This window comes from Triticum aestivum, chromosome 6D (assembly GCF_018294505.1).
Source record: "Triticum aestivum cultivar Chinese Spring chromosome 6D, IWGSC CS RefSeq v2.1, whole genome shotgun sequence".
Taxonomy (NCBI): Eukaryota; Viridiplantae; Streptophyta; class Magnoliopsida; order Poales; family Poaceae; genus Triticum; species Triticum aestivum.
In genome coordinates, this window is record NC_057811.1 from 398,010,147 (window position 1) to 398,034,310 (window position 24,164).

General features: G+C 47.8%; 1 protein-coding gene across 2 annotated transcripts; it reads left to right on the top strand.

Moving 5' to 3' along the window:
- Nucleotides 1-17,531: 17,531 nt before the first annotated feature.
- On the top strand, nucleotides 17,532-21,896 carry LOC123145338 (uncharacterized). 2 transcript variants are annotated; one of them, XR_006472254.1, is made up of 4 exons: nucleotides 17,532-18,726; nucleotides 18,803-19,014; nucleotides 19,096-19,268; nucleotides 21,519-21,896. XR_006472254.1 is itself a non-coding variant. In XM_044564734.1 (4 exons), exons 1-4 carry the CDS (start codon nucleotides 17,746-17,748, stop codon nucleotides 21,532-21,534), a joined length of 1,374 nt encoding a protein of 457 aa, XP_044420669.1. In that variant the 5' UTR covers nucleotides 17,536-17,745; the 3' UTR covers nucleotides 21,535-21,896. The 2 variants fall into 2 exon arrangements, 1 of the variants encoding a protein (XP_044420669.1); XM_044564734.1 differs by having other exon boundaries at nucleotides 17,536-18,726; nucleotides 18,803-19,006.
- The last annotated feature ends 2,268 nt before the right edge of the window (nucleotides 21,897-24,164 follow it).

Consider the following 24,164-nt stretch of genomic DNA (forward strand, 5'->3'; position numbering starts at 1 on the left):
AGCAGGGTACTGAAACCATACCTCCTTCCTTTCTTATTACTGAAGTAATCCTCCGACATACGTATGTCCTCGCAGGTTCTGGGGTTTCCCAATCGTCCTCCTCCTCGGGAGACCTTCTTCCAGAGATGATGGAGAGTGACATGCCTTCTCCGGCCCCCTCGCCCAACAGGGCGGATGATTCTGAGGTATCGTCCCGGGGGGCTCCTCATGGTCGACAAGCAGTGCAGGGAACGAAGAGGGCTTTACCCGAAGGTGGTGTCTCTGTCACTCAGGGTTCGGGAATCAAGCATGGCGGCCCCACCCTATCCGGTTTAGAGCCAAAGACGATCCTGGGGGCGAGTGGGCGGATTCCTTCAAAGGAATACCGTACTCCAGTGGCGGCTTCCGAAGACTCAGAAGCGCCAGAAATGCTGACGGACATGCTGCGACAAGCGTCCTTTTCGGAGGAACACCATGCCTTGATGGTTACGGTGGTCGAAAAGGTTCTATCCGCGAAGAGCAGGTTGAACGAGGCCTTCACGAGCCTCCTAAGGGGTTTTGAGGTTCGTGATGTAGTTTTGCCAATTGAATAATATTGACAGAATGCACATGTTGTATATGCAGTAGCCCCTAAGACTTGGATTGCCTTCCGACAGAAGCGATCAGAGGATCAAAAAGATATGATCAGTTGCTAACCTTGATTTAACTTGGAATATAGGCTGCCTCCCCTCCTGCGGCTACCCGAAATACGAAGGTGGCCAAACTGCAGCGATAGCTGGATATTGCGGAAGATGACATTGCATTGATCAACAGGCGTCTTGACGACTCTCAAGGTATATATGTCGAGCATTCCTTACACCAATGTGCTTGTAATGTAGGCCTGATCCCGAAAAGGGTTTATATGAAATGTGCATGATTGCAGATGGAGCTACCACCGTTGAAGCTCTTCGGGCGGAGCTAGCCCGGGCCAAGGAGCAGTCCCGGCGTAGTGATGCGGCTGCCGAGAAGGCATCGGCTGATCTAAGAGCCGAACAGGCAGCTCGGCGCCAAAGTCAAGAGAAAATATCTGCACTGGCGCTTGAATTGAAGAATACTACCAGCCGATGTGAATTCCTTGAGAAGGAGAATAAAGCCAAAATGGCTGACCTTGATAAGGCCGTACCAGAGGCGAGTGAAGCTCGGTCTGAATCTAGGGCAGCTCGTGAAGAGATTCGGCAGGCTAAGGAGATAGCGGCCGGTAAGCCCTTTCTGCTTCAGACCAAGTTTGGCGATCCGGACTATGCTCAGCTGAACCAGGTCTGGAGTTCTCCGGTTGAATTTTTGACTTGCCGAAGAGTTCTTCCGATGCGGAGCGATTTTACCATGCACAAGAGGGGTATGCAACGGAGAAGCTTTTCTGGTCACAATTCGGCGCGTCGAAGCGCCCTCTGTTGCTCAATGAACAGATGTCCCAGTGGGCCGAGCTTCATAGGATATCTGTGTTAGAAATATGCCCTAGAGGCAATAATAAATTGGTTATTATTATATTTCCTTGTTCATGATAATCGTTTATTATCCATGCTAAAATTGTATTGATAGGAAACTCAGATACATGTGTGGATACATAGACAACACCATGTCCCTAGTAAGCCTCTAGTTGACTAGCTCGTTGATCAATAGATGGTTATGGTTTCCTGACCATGGACATTGGATGTCGTTGATAACGGGATCACATCATTAGGAGAATGATGTGATGGACAAGACCCAATCCTAAGCCTAGCACAAGATCGTGTTGTTCGTCTGCTAAAGCTTTTCTAATGTCAAGTATCATTTCCTTAGACCATGAGATTGTGCAACTCCCGGATACCGTAGGAATGCTTTGGGTGTACCAAACGTCACAACGTAACTAGGTGGCTATAAAGGTGCACTACAGGTATCTCCGAAAGTGTCTGTTGGGTTGGCACGAATCGAGACTGGGATTTGTCACTCCGTGTAAACGGAGAGGTATCTCTGGGCCCACTCGGTAGGACATCATCATAATGTGCACAATGTGACCAAGGAGTTGATCACGGGATGATGTGTTACGGAACGAGTAAGGAGACTTGCCGGTAACGAGATTGAACAAGGTATCGGGATACCGACGATCGAATCTCGGGCAAGTACTATACCGGTAGACAAAGGGAATTGTATACGGGATTGATTGAATCCTTGACATCGTGGTTCATCCGATGAGATCATCGTGGAACATGTGGGAGCCAACATGGGTATCCAGATCCCGCTGTTGGTTATTGGCTGGAGATATGTCTCGGTCATGACTGCATGGTTCCCGAGCCCGTAGGGTCTACACACTTAAGGTTCGATGACGCTAGGGTTATAGGGAAAGTATGTACGTGGTTACTGAATGTTGTTAGGAGTCCCGGATGAGATCCCAGACGTCACGAGGAGTTCCGGAATGGTCCGGAGGTAAAGATTGATATATCAGAAGTGAGGATTTGGCCACCGGAAGTGTTCCGGGCATCACCGGTAATGTACCGGGACCACCGGAAGGGTCCGGGGGTCCACCGGGAGGGGCCACCAGCCCCAGAGGCTTGCGTGGGCCAATAGTGGGAAGGGACCAGCCCCTAGGTGGGCTGGGGCGCCCCCCACCAAGGCCCAAGGCGCCTTAAGAGAAGATGGGGGCAAACCCTAGGGCAGATGGGCCCTAAGGCCCACCCCAGGTGCGCCTCCCCCTCTCCCCCCTTTGGCCGCCACCCTAGATGGGATCTGGCGCTTCCGCACCCCTTGGGGTGGGAACCCTAGAGGGGGCGCAGCCCCCTCCCCTCCCTCTATATATAGTTGAGGTCTAGGGGCTGCCCAATAGACGAGTTATTCTCTCCCAGGCGCAGCCATACCTCTCTCCCTCCTCGTCTCTCGTAGTGCTTGGCGAAGCCCTGCTGGAGTTCCGTGCTCCTCCACCACCACCACGCCGTCGTGCTGCTGCTGGACGGAGTCTTCCCCAACTTCTCCTTCTCCCCTTGCTGGATCAAGGCGTGGGAGACGTCACCGGGCTGCACGTGTGTTGAACGCGGAGGCGCCGTGGTTCGGCGCTTAGATCGGAATCAACCACGATCTGAATCGCTACGAGTACGACTCCTTCATCCGCGTTCTTGCAACGCTTCCGCTTAGCGATCTACAATGGTATGTAGATGCACTCCCCTTCCCCTCGGTACTAGATTACTCCATAGATTGATCTTGGTGATGCGTAGAAAATTTTAAATTTCTGCTACGATCCCCAACAGTGGCATCATGAGCTAGGTCTATGCATAGTTTCTATGCACGAGTAGAACACAAAGTAGTTGTGGGCGTCGATTTTGTCAATTTATTTGCCGTTACTAGTCTTATCTTGATTCGGCGGCATCGTGGGATGAAGCGGCCCGGACCGACCTTACACGTACACTTACGTGAGACAGGTTCCATCGACTGACATGCACTAGTTGCATAAGGTGGCTAGCGGGTGTCTGTCTCTCCCACTTTAGTCGGATCGGATTCGATGAAAAGGGTCCTTATGAAGGGTAAATAGAAATTGGCATATCACGTTGTGGTTTTGGCGTAGGTAAGAAACGTTCTTGCTAAGAAACCTATAGCAGCCACGTAAAAATTTGCAACAACAATTAGAGAACGTCTAACTTGTTTTTGCAGCATATGCCGTGTGATGTGATATGGCCAAAAGGATGTGATGAATGATATATGTGATGTATGAGATTGATCATGTTCTTGTAATAGGAATCACGACTTGCATGTCGATGAGTATGACAACCGGCAGGAGCCATAGGAGTTGTCTTAATTTATTTATGACCTGCGTGTCAACATAAACGTCATGTAATTACTTTACTTTATTGCCAAACCGTTAGCCATAGTAGTAGAAGTAATAGATGACGAGACAACTTCATGAAGACACGATGATGGAGATCATGATGATGGAGATCATGGTGTCATGCCGGTGACGACGATGATCATGGCGCCCCGAAGATGGAGATCAAAAAGGAGCAAAATGATATTGGCCATATCATGTCACTATTAGATTGCATGTGATGTTTATCATGTTTTACATCTTATTTGCTTAGAACGACGGTAGCTTAAATAAGATGATCCCTCACTAAAATTTCAAGAAAAGTGTTCTCCCTAACTGTGCACTGTTGCGAAGGTTCGTTGTTTCGAAGCATCACGTGATGATCGGGTGTGATAGATTCTAACGTTCGAATACAACGGGTGTTGACGAGCCTAGCATGTACAGACATGGCCTCAGAACACATGCAAAACACTTAGGTTGACTTGACGAGCCTAGCATGTACAGACATGGCCTTGGAACACGGAAGACCAAAAGGTCGAACATGAGTCGTATAGAAGATACGATCAACATGAAGATGTTCACCGATGATGACTAGTCCGTCTCACGTGATGATCGGACACGGCCTAGTCGATTCGGATCATGTATCACTTAGATGACTAGAGGGATGTCTATTTAAGTGGGAGTTCATTAAATAATTTGATTAGATGAACTTAATTATCATGAACATAGTCTAAATTGTCTTTGCAAATATGTTGTAGATCAATAGCTCGCGTTGTAGCTCCCTGTTTCAATACGTTCCTAGAGAAAGATTAAGTTGAAAGATATTGTAAGCATTGACGCGGACTAGGTCCATTGCCTGAGGAGTGTCCTCACTGCTACACAGAAGGCTTATGTCTTTGATGCACTACTCGGTGTGCCAACCCCTCCAGCGTCGTCTGTGGATGTTATGAACATCTAACAGATACGTCCTGATGACTACTTGATAGTTAAGTGCACCATACTTTACGGCTTAGAATCGGGATTCCAATGACGTTTTGAACGCCATAGAACATATGAGATGTTCCAAGAGCTGAAATTGGGATTTCAGGCTCATGCCCGTGTTGAGAGGTATGAGACCTCTGACAAGTTCCTTGCCTACAAGATGGAGGAGAATAGCTCAGCTAGTGAGCATGTGCTCAGAATGTATGGGTGCTACAATCACTTGAATCAAGTGGGAGTTAAACTTCCAGATAAGATAGTGATTGATAGAGTTCTCTAGTCACTATCACTAAGCTACTAGATCTTCGTGATGAACTATGACATGCAAGGGATGGAGATGATCCCGGAGCTGTTCGCGGTGCTTAAGACCGCAAAAAAAGTAGAAATCAAGAAGGAGCATCAAGTGTTGATGGTTTAACAAGACCACTGGTTTCAAGAAGGGCAAGGGCTAGAAGGGAAACTTCATGAATGGTAAACCAGCTGCCGCTCCAATGAAGGAACCCAAGGTTGAACCCAAACCCGAGACTAAGTGCTTCTATTGTAAGGGGAACGGTCACTGGTAGCGGAACTACCCCAAATGCATGGTAGATAAGAAGGCTGGCAACTTCAACAAAGTATATACGTGTTATTAATGTGTACCTTACTAGTACTCCTGGTAGCACCTGGGTATTGGATACCGGTTCAGTTGCTATTATTGGTGACTTGAAGCAAAAGCTACGGACTAAACGGAGACTGGCTAAGGGCGAGGTGACGATGTGTGTTGGAAGTGTTTCCAAAGTTGATGAGATCACCATCGCACGCTCCATCTGCCTTCGGGATTAGTATTGGACCTAGATAAATGTTATCAGGTGTCTACGTTGAGCGTGAATATGATTAGATCATGTTTATTGCAATACGGTTATTCATTTAAGTTAGAAAATAATGGTTATTCTGTTTACATGTATAATACCTTTCATGGTCATGCACCCTATGTGAATGGTTCATTGAATCTCGGTCATGGTAATACACATGTTCATGCCAAAAAGATGTAGAGTTAATAATGATAGTACCACTTTCTTGTAACACTGCCACTTAGGTCATTTTGGCATAAAATGCATGAAGAAACTCCATGATGATGGATGTTTGGAGTCACTTGATTTTGAATCGCTTGACACATGCGAGCCATGCCTCATGGACAGGATGACTAAGATCCCGTTTTCAGGTACAATGAAACGGGCAAGTGACTTGTTGGAAATCATACATGCTGATGTGCGTGATCCAATGAGAATTAAGGCGTGTGGTGGATATCGTTATTTTCTCATCTTCATTGACGATTTGAGTAGATATGGGTATATTTACTTAATGAAGCACAAGTCTGAAACGTTTGAAAAGTTCAAGCAATTTCAGAGTGAAGTTAAGAACCATCATAACAAGAAGATCAAATTCCTACGATCTGATCGAGGGAGAATTTCTGAGTTATGAGTTTGGCAATCACTTAAGACATTGTGGAATTGTTTCACAGTTGAAGCCACCTGGAACACCACAGCGAAATGGTGTGTCCGGATGTCGTAATCGAACCTTATGAGATATGGTGCGATCTATGATGTCTCTTAGCGATCTACCGCTATCATTTTGAGGTTATGCGTTAGAGACAGCTGCATTCACTTTAGATAGGGCACCATCTAAGTCTGTTGAGACGACGTCATATGAACATTGGTTTGGCAAGAAACCAAAGTTGTCGTTTCTTAATGTTTGGGGCTGTGATGCTTAAGGCTTCAGCCGGAGAAGCTCGAACCCAAAGCGGACAAACACATCTTCATAGGATACCCAAAGGTAACAGTTGGGTATACCTTCTATCTTAGATCCGAGGGCAAATTGTTTGTCACAAGAACGGGTCCTTTCTCGAGAAGGAGTTTCTCTCGAAAGAATTGAGTGGGAGGAAGATAGAACTTGATGAGGTTGTTGAACCTCTACTTCAACCGGAAAGTAGTGCAACACAGAAAGATGTTTCTGTGGCGCCTACGTCTGTTGAAGAGGAAGTTAGTGATAGTGATAATGAAGCTTCGGATCAAGTTGCTATCGAACCTCGTAGGTCGACAAGGATATGTACTACTCCTGAGTGGTACGGTAATCCTGTCTTAGATATCATGTTGTTAGACAACAATGAACCTACGAGCTATGGAGAAGCGATGGTGGGCTCGTATTCCGACAAATGGTTAGAAGCCATGAAATCCGAGATAGGATCCATGTATCAGAACAAAGTATGGACTTTGGTGGACTTTCCCGATGATCGGCAAGCCATTGAGATAAATGGATCTTTAAGAAGAAGACGGACGTGGACGGTGATGTTACCGTCTATGAAGCTCGACTTGTGGCAAAGAGTTTTTCACAAGTTCAAGGAGTTGACTACGATGAGATTTTCTCACCCGTAGCGATGCTTAAGTCCGTCGGATTCATGTTAGCATTAGCTGTATTTTTCGATTATGAAATCTGACAGATGGATGTCAAAACAAGTTTTCTTACCAGTTTTTGTAAGAAAAAGTTGTATGTGATACAATCAAAGGTTTTGTCGATCCTAAGGATGCTAAAAGGTATGCTGGCTCCAGCGATCCTTCTATGGATTAGAGCAAGCATCTCGGAGTCGGAATATATGCATTGATGGAGTGATCAAAGTTTTTAGGTTTATACAATGTTTGCTAGAAACTTGTATTTACAAGAAAGTGAGTGGGAGCACTACAACATTTCTGTAAGTATATGTGGATGACATATTGTTGATCCGAAATGATGTAGAATTTCTGGAAAGCATAAACGGTTGTTTGAAAGGTGATTTTCAAAGGAAGACCTGGATAAAGCTGCTTACATATTGGGCATCAAGATCTATAGAGATAGATCAAGACGCCCGATGATACTTTCAAAAGAACACACACCTTTGACATGATTTTGAAGGAGTTCAAAATAGATCAGTCAAAGAAGGAGTTCTTACCTGAGTTGTAAGGTGTGAAGTTGAGTAAGACTCAAAGCTTGATCACGGCAGAAGAAAGAGGAAGGACGAAGGTCGTCCCCTATGCTTTTGTCATAGGCTCTATACGGTATGCCATGCTGAGTACCGCACCTGATTTGTGCCTTGCCACATGTCTGGCAAGAGGGTACAAAGGTGATCCAGGAGTGGATCACTGGACAGTGGTCAAAATTGTCCTTAGAGGAATAAGGAAATATTTCTCGGTTATGGAGGTGATAAAGAGTTCGACGAGAGTTACGTCGATGCAAGCTTTAACACCTATCCAGATGACTATGAGTAGAAAAACCGGATATGTATAATGGAGCAACCATTTGGAATAGCTCCAAGTGGAACGTGGTAGCAGCATCTACGATATGACATAAAGTTTTGCGAAGTACATGCGGATCTGATTGTTGCAGACCCGTTGACTATAACCTCTCTCACAAGCATAACATGATCAAACCCAGAACTCATTGAGTGTTAATCACATAGTGATGTGAACTAGATTATTGACTCTAGTAAACTCTTTGGATGTTAGTCACATGGTGATGTGACCTGTGAGTGTTAATCACATGGCGATGTGAACTAGATTATTGACTCTAGTACAAGTGGGAGACTGTTAGAAATATGCCCTAGAGGCAATAATAAATTGGTTATTATTATATTTCCTTGTTCATGATAATCGTTTATTATCCATGCTAAAATTGTATTGATAGGAAACTCAGATGCATGTGTGGATACATAGACAACACCATGTCCCTAGTAAGCCTCTAGTTGACTAGCTCGTTGATCAATAGATGGTTACGGTTTCCTGACCATGGACATTGTATGTCGTTGATAACGGGATCACATCATTAGGAGAATGATGTGATGGACAAGACCCAATCCTAAGCCTAGCACAAGATCGTGTAGTTCGTCTGCTAAAGCTTTTCTAATGTCAAGTATCATTTCCTTAGACCATGAGATTGTGCAACTCCCGGATACCGTAGGAATGCTTTGGGTGTACCAAACGTCACAACGTAACTGGGTGGCTATAAAGGTGCACTACAGGTATCTCCGAAAGTGTCTGTTGGGTTGGCACGAATCGAGACTGGGATTTGTCACTCCGTGTAAACGGAGAGGTATCTCTGGGCCCACTCGGTAGGACATCATCACAATGTGCACAATGTGACCAAGGAGTTGATCACGGGATGATGTGTTACGGAACGAGTAAAGAGACTTGCCGGTAACGAGATTGAACAAGGTATCGGGATACCGACGATCGAATCTCGGGCAAGTACTATACCGGTAGACAAAGGGAATTGTATACAGGATTGATTGAATCCTTGACATCGTGGTTCATCCGATGAGATCATCGTGGAACACGTGGGAGCCAACATGGGTATCCAGATCCCGCTGTTGGTTATTGGCCGGAGATATGTCTCGGTCATGACTGCATGGTTCCCGAGCCCGTAGGGTCTACACACTTAAGGTTCGATGACGCTAGGGTTATAGGGAAAGTATGTAGGCGGTTACCGAATGTTGTTCGGAGTCCCGGATGAGATCCCGGACGTCACGAGGAGTTCCGGAATGGTCCGGAGGTAAAGATTGATATATAGGAAGTGAGGATTTGGCCACCGGAAGTGTTCCGGGCATCACCGGTAATGTACCGGGACCACCGGAAGGGTCTGGAGGTCCACCGGGAGGGGCCACCAGCCCCAGAGGCTTGCGTGGGCCAATAGTGGGAAGGGACCAGCCCCTAGGTGGTCTGGGGCGCCCCCCACCAAGGCCCAAGGCGCCTCAAGAGAAGATGGGGGCAAACCCTAGGGCAGATGGGCCCTAAGGCCCACCCCAGGTGCGCCTCCCCCTCTCCCCCCTTTGGCCGCCACCCTAGATGGGATCTGGGGCTGCCGCACCCCTTGGGGTGGGAACCCTAGAGGGGGCGCAGCCCCCTCCCCTCCCCCTATATATAGTTGAGGTCTAGGGGCTGCCCAATAGACGAGTTATTCTCTCCCAGGCGCAGCCATACCTCTCTCCCTCCTCGTCTCTCGTAGTGCTTGGCGAAGCCCTGCTGGAGTTCCGTGCTCCTCCACCACCACCACGCCGTCGTGCTGCTGCTGGACGGAGTCTTCCCCAACTTCTCCTTCTCCCCTTGCTGGATCAAGGCGTGGGAGACGTCACCGGGCTGCACGTGTGTTGAACGCGGAGGCGCCGTGGTTCGGCGCTTAGATCGGAATCAACCACGATCTGAATCGCTACGAGTACGACTCCTTCATCCGCGTTCTTGCAATGCTTCCGCTTAGCGTTCTACAATGGTATGTAGATGCACTCCCCTTCCCCTCGGTACTAGATTACTCCATAGATTGATCTTGGTGATGCGTAGAAAATTTTAAATTTCTGCTACGATCCCCAACAATCTGGCGACGCCATGAAGAACGTCATAATCCGGTTGTGGCCAAGTGAGCCTATTCCGAGTAGTTATTTTGGCCTGGTGCGGCGGCTTGTTGACGCGGTGCCACATATCGACGCTGTGAAGCGGTCGGCCTGCATTGAGGGTGCACGGATGGCCTTTGCCCGAGCCAAAACATTTTGGGGAAAGATGAAGGCCATAGATGTTGCGGCGAGGAGTCCACCCAAGGTCCAGGTCCATAATGAGCCGGAGCACTATTTTGAAGACGTCTTGGATGCCGCCCGCTTGATAGAGGGTCAATGTTCGAAAGATATAATGTTCGAGTGATTTATATAATGATGTAACAGACAACTTTATAGTTAATCTATTTATATTTTGCTCAAAAGCTTGAATTCCTCCTCTGTGGCCGTTTTAGTATAATCTGAAAGTTTTCCAGTCGTCGGCTTCAGCCCCCTCCTAGGAAGTACGGGGGTGTTCGGAAAAGAATTTAATCACTCTTTATCCAATGTCTTGGTCCATAAAGGAGGTGATAATGCGGCGAACCAGGCAATCGGACTATAGGGCGTTAACACTTTCACTTAGCCATAGGAGTTTTATGGGTGGGCTACGACATAGCCCCTGGTATGTATACGACGCATATTGCTTTACATATGTTGATCTAAAAAAGATCCCTCGTGTGACACGGAGAATCACTAAAGATTTGAATAAGTCGTCAAGTGGTTGACATGTAGAACAATAGCATTAGTATTACTGTCATGAGAGTAGCACATGGTCAGTAAATGTGCAATCAAATTTGTGCAGTTCCACTGGGATGAAGCAATGTTCAGCGGTGTGAGATTTAAGTGTAACTGCAAAAACACAATTCATGGGAAATAAAGCAAGACGGAAGCACTTCATAAAATGGTGGTGGCATTGCTTCAATTTATCGACGGCACTAGACCATTACTTATAGTGACATTAGGTGGCATTGCTTAATGCTTCATGTGATTTTACATTAATGGTAGCGATATGGGCATAGGGATAACAGAGGCATAAAGTGGTGAGGCAGATGTGGTTGCCGAGAGCGGCAAACACTCAGGCAACATGTCTGCATTTGTCCCATTTTTTATCTCCTCGGCGACATTTTCCTATGTGAGCATAGGAAATCTAGACCTGCTCATTCTCATTTGCGTTGCCCCCCAACACCCGTCACTTTCTTTCCTTTTTCAACCAAGAGATAGGTCCACTTCCCCCACCCTTCGCCATCCACCATGCTTTCTTCGTCTTTTCAACCAAGAGACCGGTTGGGTAGCCAGTATCTACTACTTTCCCCCGTTTCCTCTTAGAACCAAGTCCTAGATTCATGCTACAGCTTTCCCACTTTCTTCCCTGTTTGAACCAACTCTTATAGTCGACTGTATGAACTAGCTTTACCTCTAATCATAGTATAATCTGAAAGTTTTGCAGTCGTCGGCTTCAGCCCCCTCGTAGGAAGTACGGGGGTGTTCGGAAAAGAATTTAATCACTCTTTATCCAATGTCTTGGTCCATAAAGGAGGTGATAATGCGGCGAACCAGGCAATCGGACTATAGGGCGTTAACACTTTCACTTAGCCATAGGAGTTTTATGGGTGGGCTACGACATAGCCCCTGGTATGTATACGACGCATATTGCTTTACATATGTTGATCTAAAAAAGATCCCTCGTGTGACATGGAGAATCACTAAAGATTCGAATAAGTCGTCAAGTGGTTGACCAGCTCTCCCCGCATCATGACAGTCAGTTTTCGGCTTTCTCTACTGAGGTGCTCATCCGGTCTAGGCCAGGGCACAATCGCAGTAGTTCGCCCTTTACTACCCTAGCCGATAGAGCGGAACGTAGGGTAGCAAGCACAGGAGCCGGGCAACCCAACTATTGACCAAAGACAATGATTCGGAGCTGATGCATATAAGGCCAAACTTGCGACGCCGAAGTACGCTAAGTACGCTATAGAGCTGTTCGGACTTTTACTGGCGGCTCGTTTGTTCCCATACCGGGCCCCTGGCAAGTTATGCCGAGGCGCGTCTTGTAAGGCAGCCGTTACGGCCGGACTCATTGCAGAAAGAGCATAAAAGATTAGTTCGGATAAAGTTTACTGGGAGCGGAGCAATATGCCAATGATAAATATATAAAAAGAGTAAAAACCACAACCCAGCTATTTGACATACTCGGGGTTGGGAATAGAGGAAAAAGGGCATGGTACAGGCTCAAAAGAAAGAGTGCGGTCTACAAAAGCTTATTTTGGACCTCCTGTCGCACGTCTGCGCCGCCCATCCTCGGGGAGGGGAATCCTTAACGGGAGTGACCCCGTAGGTGAGTGTGCGGGTCCGAACTTCGAGAGAGTCCGATGTAGATGTTGTCCTGATGGTCACCTGTTTTTAAGAAATGATACAGAAAAATAAGAAAGACGGATAAGAACGTTACGGGGATTCTTGCAGGGTTGTCCATATTGTGCTTCCGCCGATGCCCATGGTATCTTGAGTGCATAGGGATGTACGTGTGGTGTGAACTTTGCCGGTGCAGTAGGTGGGCGGCGGAAGCCGAACTGCTATTTCCGCTCTGGGAGTTGTCGAACTTCAGAGGAAAGTGTTTCTGGCCCCTGGTGTTCGGCTGGCAAGCCGATCCGCCGTCTCTATCGCTTGGTGGCCTCCTCCCCTTGTGATCGGAGTTGTGCTTGCCTGCCTGCTTGAGGACCCAACAGTTTCTGTTGGTATGATTAGTTGGCCTATCAGGGTGACCGTGAATCTGACAAGGTCGGTCCAATATCCTGTCAAGGGTGGATGGTCCATCCTGGTTTGCCTTTAGTGGCTTCTTCCGTTGACCGGGCTTCGGATTGTGAAATCCGGCGTTCACCGCTGTGTCGCAAGTATTACTGCGACTGTTTGTGTTCGGTTCGTCGTGGCTTACCGTTGCGTCTCGAATTTCGGAAGTGCCCGGGTCGCTGGCGTTGTTACTTTTACGAGCGAGCCAGTTGTCTTCTCCCGCACAAAAGCGAGTCATTAGAGCGGTAAGGGCTGTCATGGACTTTGGGTCCTTCCTGGCCAAGGTGACGCGCTAGCCATTCATCCCGGACGCTATGTTTGAAGGCTGCTAGGGTTTCTGCGTCCGGACAGTCGACAATTTGGTTCTTTTTGACTAAGAACCTAGTCCAGAGCTCCCTGACTGACTCGCCGGGCTTCTGGACAATATGACTTAAGTCATAGGCATCTAGAGGCCAGACATATGTTCCTTGGAAGTTGTCTCGAAAGGCGTCTTCCAAGTCTTCCCAGCTACCAATAGAATTTTCTGGTAAACTGTTTAGCCAGTAGCAAGATGACCCCTTAAGCTTGAGAGGTATGTATTTAATGGCATGAAGGTCGTCTCCGCGAGCCATGTGAATATGGAGGAGGTAATCCTCAATCCATACCGCGGGATCTGTTGTTACATCGTATGATTCGATGTTAATGGGTTTGAACCCGTCTGGGAATTCGTGCTCCATTACCTCGTCGGTGAAGCAGAGAGGGTGTGCGGCTCCTCTATGTTGGGCCACACTGTGAAGCACCTCCGGCGGACTCCCCTTACGGAGTTCGGACCGGGCCTGGTCGGCTCTGTAGTGTCCGAATGGGTGACCATCATAGTCGGTCAGGGTGTATCTCCGTGATCTGTACATCGATCTTGTGCGCCCTTCTCTATCCTCCGGGTCTTGGTTGATGTCACGAGTGTTCCCTCGAGCTGTTTTGTTCTTGATTTGACGGCCGGATGGGTTGGTATGTTGCTCTGTTTGGGCTGCTGCTTTGTCAGGACCGAACTGTGGCCGGGCCACCGCGTTGTTCGATGGTGGTGTGGGCTCCAGCGCCCTGCCATCGTATTGAGGGAGCCACCTACCCTTTGGGTGGCTTTTGTCTGGGCTACTAAGGCCGTATTATTCGGTGGCCAAGACCTCGGTCCATCTATCATTGAGCAAATCTTGGCTTGCTTGAAGTTGCAGCTGCTTCTTCCTTAAGCTCCTTGCAGTGGCTATAAGCCGGCGTTTGAAACGCTCATGCTCGAGAGGTTCCTTAGGCACGATAAAATCCTCGCTGCTGAGGATCTCCTCTTCCTCGGAGGGTGGGAGATAATTGCTGTCCTCCGAGTCTCCATATGTGGCCTGTTCATCAGGGATGTATCGCCCACTTTCTTGTTCCTCCTGTTCGGATTCTACCTCAACAGGGTCTTCATTGTCCGGAGTGTTGTCTTTTCTGGTGCTGGCAGTGTTTTCTCTTGAGCGATGTGGCTTGGAGCGGCGCCGTGGGTGCCGGTGTTCGGACTGTGTACCAGGAGGTTTATTCTCGACTGGATCCTTCTCATCATCGGGTGTGTCTATCATACACACATCATACCAGGAAGTGGCCATCCCGTGTCTAGCGGGTAGCGAGCTCTGGCCCTGCCCCTCATCGTCGTCTATACCGGCGATGTCTTCGGGGCGGGGGTCAGGCGTGTTGGTTGGGTCTTCGACGGTGGCTATAAAGTGGGTGGCGGGTGGGAAGCAAAATTCTCCATCATCCGCCGTAAGTTCGAACCGAACATAGTTCGGCGACGAGCCATCTGCCAGGGATAGGTTTTTTAATGAGTTTAGTAGGTCGCCCATGGGCGAGTGTTGGAAGACATCTGCGGCGCTGAACTTGAAGATCGATAACCGATCGAGTTCCGCATCTGCGGGCTCGCAGGGTTCGGAACTCGACGCCGGAGAAGAGTCCGGGGTTCCGTTGATGTAGATGCCGTACGCAGTGGAATCTGCGAGCGGCTCCAACACCGCAAAATCGGTAGCCCCCGCGATGGGGTTCAGCTTCCCATCTTCGGGGGACTTGATCTGCTCGGGATCTAAGGCCGGAGTTGCTGCAGGAGCTCTCTCCTGGATGCGGCCCAATGACAGGTTTAAGCCATGTCCATCGGGGTAGCGGGGAGCGATTGCCGCGGTCTCGAATCCGTCGAAGATCAAGTCTCCACGGATGACTGCAACGTAGTTCAAGCTTCCGAATCTGACCTGATGGCCAGGGGCGTAGCTGTCGATCTGCTCCAGATGGCCAAGCGAGTTGGCCCGCAGTACGAAGCCGCCGAACACGAAGATCTGTCTGGGGAGAAAGGTTTCTCCCTGGACAGCGTCATCATCGACGATTGAAGGGGCCATAAAACCTTTTGACGACGGCACAGTGGAACTCTCAATGAAAGCACCAATGTCGGTGTCAAAACCGGCGGATCTCGGGTAGGGGGTCCCGAACTGTGCGTCTAGGATTGATGGTAACAGGAGATGGGGGACGCGATGTTTACCCAGGTTCGGGCCCTCTCTATGGAGGTAATACCCTATTTCCTGCTTGATTGATCTTGATGAATATGAGTGTTACAAGAGTTGATCTACCACGAGATCGTAATGGCTAAACCCTAGAAGCCTAGCCTATGTGTATATGGTAATGAATCTCCCTTATCCGGACTATGCTCTCCGGTTTATATAGACACCGGAGGGATCTAGGGTTACATGGAGTCGGTTACATAAGAAGGAATCTTCACGACTGGTCGCCTAGCTTGCCTTCCACGCCAAGGAAAGTCCAATCCGGACACGAGTATGGTCTTCGGTCTTCATGTCTTCACAGCCCATCAGTCCGGCCCATAGATAGCAGGCCGGACGCCCGAGGACCCCTTAGTCCAGGACTCCCTCGGTTACAAAGGCACAAATTTTACCTAGGTTCGGGCTTTCTCGAAGAGATAATACCCTTCGTCTTACTTTGATTGTATTGATTGGGGAGTACAAAGTATAGGTTGATATACCACAAGATCATGTGTATGAGTCTTCGCTTATGGCCTAACCCCTCAGCTTATATAGATGCCGAGATACCTAGGGTTTACATAGGTCGGCTACATCTAGGGCTATTTGTGCCAAAGATGACTTCTAAGTCTTGGACTATGCACCAAGTCTTCGGGAGATATCCACCTTGCCGCTCTTAGGTCCTACGAACGTGGCCCACTGGTTGATCATCTTAGGGGTCCTCGCCCCAGTCCATATGGCTGGGAGCCGATGTGGCAAGCACCCCCTAGTCTAAGACACCATCACCAGAGCCCTCTAGCGTCCCGCCTCAAGGGCCTTGTCGACCGGTGAATCACCAGAGATCGGGGTACCGAGAAGCAGCTCAGTCGCCTCACGCTGCTCCCGATTGAGCTGTTCAACACCTACTTCAGCATCGCCGGCTATGGCGGATGGACGACTACTGCCGCCTGCCTATGACTCGACTCAGGGGTCGGCATGCCAGCCATGAAGACTTCTGCCATGGATGACTACGATCTGTAGCTCTCTTCTCCCTTAGAGGCAAACTCCAAGAGAGGGAAAATTGACTCAGGGTCCATCATTCCCATGAGCTGACTCACGGAACAATGAAATTGAGGGCAAGGTTTTTCGACGCTTCTAGCAACGACACGACGCAAGCTGCGCCGACTGGTGCAATGATGGGAGCTGTAGGCTCAGAACTCCCGAGCAATTGGCTTGATAGTGGATGCGTCCACGCGTCGGCAGGTCAACGAGGCACCGGGATGCGATGCTGAGCCATCGATGGAAACTCGAGCTCCCCAAAGAAAATGCCACCAGCCGGAACCGAAGATGAAACCAACTTCACCATGACGTCGATAGACGCTTTCCCCAAGGTGGGCGCCAACTGTTGTGGATATAATCCTAACAATACTACGGGGGTATGAATTTAGAGGCAATCGTATCTATCAAACGGTGCAGGTGGGAGAACGTGCATGCTTTATACAGGTTCGAGCCCTCTTCGGTGGAGCTAATACCATACTCATGTGGTGCTCTTAGCTCTTGGCATAAGGTAAAAGATGAGCTCTTCAATTTCACTGGGGGCCACAACGCGGGCGGCCACAAGGAGGACGGTTACGACGGAGATAGGAGCGGCTTCGACGGGGGCGGCTTCGGTAGGGACAACGACGGGGGTGGTTGTGTCGGCCATGGAATTTTTCTAGGGCGGGCGCGAGATTTGGGAGAAGAAAGGGTGGAGTGATGTTTTTTTTTAGAATCCGATGGAGTGGAGATGGTGTGCCACCGGTGAGTGGGCCAAGGGAGGACAATGGGATGACAATGCACACATCAACGACGTGTCCACGCAGACGCAAACCCAGCTCAAATTTAACCTGGAAATGGGTGGACAACAAAATGATCATTAGTACATTTGCTTCGACGTGTTGAGTCGTGATTTTTGTCGAATTGACACCCATAAAATGATCATTAATACATTTGCTTCGAACGTGTCGGCGGCTCCTTGGAGTTGCCTAAGCCGTCTCGGGCCCTTCCCAGCGAGGTGCATTTCTGACAATTGGACCATCACAGCGAGCTATCAGGGTCGTCGCCTCGTCGGATGGGCTATTGGTGTGCCGTTGGTGCTTCCTGTCTCTGGGCCCGCAGGTCAGCGCTAGGTGGAAAAAATCTCCCCTCTTCCTTCCGATTTGCCCTAACCCGTGCTCCATTTCTTGCGATTCACCGCCGCCGCCCATCGCCCCCCTCCCCTCCCCTCCGGTCCCGGTGACCTAGCCCGTGGTCTCCGGCCTCCCAGGCACCTCCCTCCTGCGACCCGCGTCTGCACTTCGATGGAGGAGGAGCACCCACCGGTTCGTCAGCGCGGCCCGCCTCCGCCGCCGCATGGAGGCACCCATTCCGGAGACGGAATCGATCACCTCAGTGCTCTACCCGACGACGTTCTCCACCTCATCCTTGCCCGCCTCGATCACCACCGTGATGCCGTCCGCACCAGCATCCTCTCCGGCCGGTGGCGTGCGCTGATGAGCGGCCTCAGCATGGCAAGGTTCAGTATACAGCAGATAAAGATCAAGTCTGTTCGAAGGGCGATCCGTGCGCTCGGGTTGGTACTCGGCGCGCTTGGGGCGCAGCGCCCCGCGTTCGGAGGATTACGAGTACTCGAGATCTGTGTTCCTTATGGAAGGCGTATCTACGCCAAGGACGTCTCGAAGGTCCTCTTTGCCGCCGCGGAGGTCTCGCCAGTGGAGGAGTTCCGTTTCATTCTCCCGTGGAACGTAGATCCGGAATCCGATAGCCCTGTGGTTCTCCCTGGTTTCCACCGCGCCATCTCAGTCCATCTTGATGTGTCTTACCTTGTTGTTGCGAAGCTGGCTGGGAGCTTCCCCGTGCTCGAGCGATTGACGCTCAAGGGCTTCCTGCTTGATATTCAGGCCTTACTCAGGCGCTGCCCTTGTCTGCGCGTGCTCAAGATCATATCTCTTGATGCCAGGCGCATCGTCATTCAGTCGGCGTCCCTGCAGGAACTCCATATTCTGAATGCCGTGAAACGTTGCGAATACGACACATACAGTATTGATATCGCAGCCCCCGCACTGAAGCATTTAAACCTTTCCGTCTTCACCCACCACAACTGCAGCTTGAACATCTCGGCTCCAATGGTGGAGCAGTTCTCGTGGGAGTGCAAGTACGCCTACATGGCAACTGGGATTGGTGAACTGTGGCAACTCACGAGACTGAGCTTAAAGACAGGGGAGGGTGCTGTCACCAATGATGTGGATGGCACTTGTCTGTCGCTGCATATATCTGCCTACGTATGTCGCCTGTCCTGCTCAAGTTTATCCAAGTTGCCAACAAAATTATACTTATGCATGCCAACCTGTTTTGCAGAATACTTCACGTGCAACTGAAGCAGAACACACCTTTGAGCAGGAGATACAAAACCTACCAGTTGGTGACCTATGTACATTGGAGCTGCATCTTTCCCTTGGGCAGACGGGGCATGCCTGGAGATCCATTGTGCTGCATATACTTGGCATACAGTCTATTCGTATTGCTACCCAAAGGCTTAAGCTTGTTCTACGGAGGTCTGAGGTAATTGGGTAAACTCTTGATAACTTTATTTCTGAAGTGTATATTACTTGCCTCAGTTGTACCTTTGCAGTAATACACACTTGTTTTAGGTGGAAGGAGCTTGCACAGCAGATTGTCCATGCCATGAGCCTATGCAAATTCCCTCCTTAGTCAATCTTCAAGAAGTGGAAATCAAAGGCTTTAGAGGAGATGGCTACGAGTTCGAGTTCTTGCAAATGGTATCCGGGGCTGCACCATTACTTGAAAAAACGACGACCATCAGGTATGTAGCTGGTCCACTGAAGTTATATTTTGCTATATACTGTAATTAGCAAGCACTTAGGCATTAGTAATTTAGTTTGCCTAATCTTTGGATTAGATGGCCCACTGAAATTATATTTAGTTTGCATAAGAGTAGGGAAAATTGTGCTATGCAGAAACACATATCTTTTGTTTTTCCATGTCTTTTCCATAGTTCTCTCCATGCAAAAACAGCAACGTGCAGTGCCTTATCATGCTTGCACTCGGAGCTAAAACTATAGACAAAGATTATATCATGGAATTGCACCACCATCGAAGAAGCAGAATCGTTCATCAGACTTAAAGCAGTTTCATTATTTGGCTTGTCAAATGGATGGATCAGCGAATGACTCAACCAACCTTCTCGTAGAATGTATTAATGTTTCTCCTAAAACACAGGTCCTATGATATCTAAATTCGACACTGTAATTGCAGCCGGATCTTTTGATGGGATTCCATAGTCTTCTGTTTTACCTTTATTTGTACCTACGGAGACATGTAGAACTCTTCGTATGCAAAAATGCACCTGACAGGGTTAGTTGATCTTAACTAAAAGTTCAGAAAAACATATCCCTTGTCAACAATCAGGGTCACAAAGAAATGCAATATATGGTCTGCATCTTGAATCTTGAATCTATATGCTGTAATGTGAACCTATTTCTCTATCCTATAGCTGGCTTGCTTCCTTGGTAGAACTTGGAAACTTTTGCAGCAATTGTTAGCCATTTGATGCAGTCTGCCACTAGATTCTCGCTGGCAGTGGTGCCTAAATCGTTTCTGGCATTTTCTCTGTGCTATTCACCTTTTTTTTGTGTCCGATCTGTGCTGTTGCTCAGTTGCATCTCAGTTTTAGTACCCATTATTGGCGACTACACTGAAGCCATTTCTACTGCCTAAGAAGAAATGCCAATTCCATGCATCGGTCGTGGGTTAAGTTAGTTGTCTTGCTGCTTATTTCTTCTATGGCCTGCTTACAATCACGTTGGAACCTCCGAAATGTACGTGGCCTTGCGAGCATTTCGTTTGGTCTGTCGAGCTCTGCCAAGGTCGGTACTGTAGTGTTTAAAGTTAAATATCGGCACACTAGGAATAGTTTGAACTGAAACTAAATCTTTGGTTTGGTTTTGATTTGATCTCTATTTGGTTGTGCCTGTTAGACAGTTTTGCTTTATTATTATATTTATTTTTGTTCATGCAGATGCAATGGTTTAAGAAGTTGCTCATCATTACAGTTTTGTGGAATAGAATTTTTTTTGGACATATAGAAGCTAAACAAAGTTTGTGTACAAGATGTATCTCTTATGGGCACTGAGCTTACTTCTTTCTTTTTTGACAATGGCACCGAGCTTACTTAAGAACGAAAACTGACAAATGGAAGGCTAGATTACAGAATTAACTCATGGAGTTCATTACGTTCAAACTATAAGGCTTATATACTTTTAGATAACACTACCTATGTAGCATACATAGCACTGTAAAATGACAATTTTCTTTTGAACTTGACCACCAAATCTTGAACATAAATGGCTCAGCTACTGATTGCATACATCACTGTGTACAACATGAGACGTGCTACATTTACAGGTGATATATTATCGTTAATTCCTCCACATGCCGTGACCTGTGGCATGTAGAGTATTACTAAGCTATTAGCTCAGGCATTTTACCCTTAACTGAAATGAATTAAACTTCCATGAATCATGTATATCAACTATCTTGAGACTTGAGAGCAGAGTTGAGTAATAACTTAGCCCCCTACAGAGTTGAGCAATAACTTAGCTCCCCACGGATATTCTTTTTCAGTGCACATCTGGTTTCCTATTAAAGCATCAGGCCCTTCGTACTTAGACAGCCCTTATGTATGCAGGCTTTTGTGCAGCTCTTGGCAGTTGCATGGCTATACTACGGAATATATTTAACATGTTTTTTTGGTGTTCATGACATGGTTATATGTGACTATTCCATTATTTTTGTGGTTTCCACCTTATTGATCATTTTCATACTTCTGTGACCATCAAGTTATCCGAACTCAATACCATGTTGAACTTCTTGTAACTATTGAGTTCAGTTGAAAATGTTGGTTACATGAGTGTCTGAAAGCAATTGCAAGTCTTCTGTAGTCAATGGGTCCAGGAATGGGTCCTGCTCAGAATTTTTTCTTTTGTGGTCTATAGCTGCTGTATGGCATGTTCTTTCATTTATTGATGGGTATCAATTGTTTTCGCTGGTGTAGGTCTGCAGGGAACTAGATGATGCATATTGGACAGAAGGATTAAATACTCAAATTCTGCTGTAATGCTTCAATTTCTTCCGTTATTTGACAGCCATTAGGTTTGGTAAGGATGTTGGGCACTTCTATTTTGCAATGGACCTGCAAGGCAGAACCTGGCAATAATGCGCTTGGCATTGTCTGATGACTGAGTTCAATAGATACGAAGTAAAGATTCTCAGTACACTGTTATGCATATGCTGTGTTCTTCTCTATGGTCATTTGAGTAAAGTTTTGCATGATTTCTTTCTGAAAATCAAAACGCAGATACGCATTCAATCTTAAGATTTGGGCTGGTGATTGTTGTTGCAAGGCTTGTTATGCATATGTTATGTTCTTCTCTGGTCAATTGAGTATGCATATGTTGTGTTCTTCTCTTTGGTCAATTTGAGTAAAGTTCAGCATGATTTCCTTGTGAAAATTAATACACATTATCTTAAGATTTGGGCTGGTGATTATTGTTGCCTATGAAAGAATTTATCTCGATTAATAACCAGTTTGTAGTATACAGAAGCTGGCGGTCTACACACAAATTAAATTACAGCATTTTTCTACTCACCAAATGGTGCACCCCCTATTTGTCCGTGAACGTTTCCGCGGATACACTCGTCCGTGGATAATGGGGTACCCAACGGCGAGAATGTATCGTGTGAAACAAGTGAATGAATAGTCTTTTCCATTTTCCATTGTCTTCTTCTTTTCCCCTCTGCAGTCTTGTAGCCAGATATCTCATCTTCGTTCGTAATATTTTAGGATCTGATCCTTTTTCTACCGTCATTGATCTGACCCTTTTTCTACCGTCATTGATCTCAGCGGTAGGATAGCACCCAAGGTCTCTGACGGTAGGATTTATCGGCACCATCACGTTCGTTTGGGATGGAAAAGGCCCTACCGCCAAGGTTCTTGGCGGTAGCCCATTATACCCTACTGTCAGGGTCCTTGGCGGTAGGCCATTGGCCTCAGCGGTAGGGTAGCATCCAAGGTCTCTGGTGGTAGAATTTACTGGCACCATCATGTCCATTTGGTATGGAAAAGGCCCTACCGCCAAGGTTCTTGGCGGTAGCCTATTATACCCTACTGCCAGGGTCCTTGGCGGTAGGGTTTGCATTGATACCCAACAACCATGCATGCATATAGTCCATGTCTATCGAGTGTCGCCTCCTTTATGCTGTTGCACTCGCATGCAATTATTTAAGTATGTGTGGGCACGGACATCCTCCTAGTAGCTAGCTAGTGTCTAGGCACGCTAGCACGCAACAAGACGAGCAGGCTGGCCATACGTCACAACCACTAGCAAAGGTGATGCTACAGGACGGGCAGGCAGCAGGGCTTCCTATGACGGGCAGGCAGCAGGGCTACATATGACGGGCAGGACAAACAAGATATGAATGATGCCGTGCCAGTCGCACACACTTATCATGTTGCACTGCCTACCACCAGGCTCTTTGGCTGTAGGCTTGCACAACCTACCGCCAAGGGCCCTGACGGTAGGGTATTTTTCAAGTTAAACATGGGTGACGGCGTAGTTAAGTCCTACTGCCAAGGTCAAAACAGTGAATTTGGCCACGACTGGTTTGCAGCTACCAAAGAAGGCCATGAACGTGATTCGAACCTAGGTCTGTAGCCTACATGCGTACCTAGCAAACCAACTTAGCCCACAAGATTTTATTGTGTAAAATCATTTAGAGTTGGCAAATCCGGACCCTCAAACACCATGAAAAATGGATTTTGTATTTTCTTTCACATGAACGGCCCTATCTTGCAGATTGCCACGGCAGAGCTTGTGGACATTGATGAGGTCGAGAGGGGTGTAGTGCCATAGGGGGCGCCACCGTCGGAAAAGGACGGTTGTCTGCATGCCATATTTGATTGGGAGGAGGGAGATGATGACTATCAACATATCATCGGGGAGGCTGCTGATGAAATCTAGGCCTGCCGGAGTCGCTTGCGGTTCTTGCTCGACCCGCCTCTGCTTGTTGGCAGCCTCATACTCCATCTCCGGAGTCTCCTCGGCGGCGGCGCTTTTTGATAGAAGTATGAGTATAGGGAATATTTAGTTAGAACAAGAAAAGTACATTAGAACTAGAAGTTACTAGGTAGGAGCAGAGTTAGAGAATGGAATAACAATTGGTTGTTTAAATACTACACAATTCCTTTGATATTGCTAGATAAGTCAACAGATACTTGAAAAAACACTTACTTTAAACAAAGCCTCGACGGATCTAGCATATACTGTATCATATGACCAGACTCTTCTATATGTAATGCAATTTTAGTGGGGAAAAGATTTGCATTAGCCGACCGATCCGCTTGTTTGATCCGCTGCTCGGTGCGTCGTTGGATGAGGCAAGTCCACGCACATGCCCTTGTGGGGCCACACACCACCTTCATCCTCATCCCTTATCTCTTTGTCAAAGACTCAATTCGTCTTAGCCACTGAATATTATCTGGTCGTCTACCTCCCTAGAGTATCTCTTCTCTCACTACCTACCATAATGGATCCATCATGGATAGAGCTGCTACCGAGCTGCGCCGCCGTCGCCGGCCCCTTTCTACTTCCCTCCTCTCTCTCTACACACGCGCGCGCGCGAGCTCCCATGGTGCGCTCTC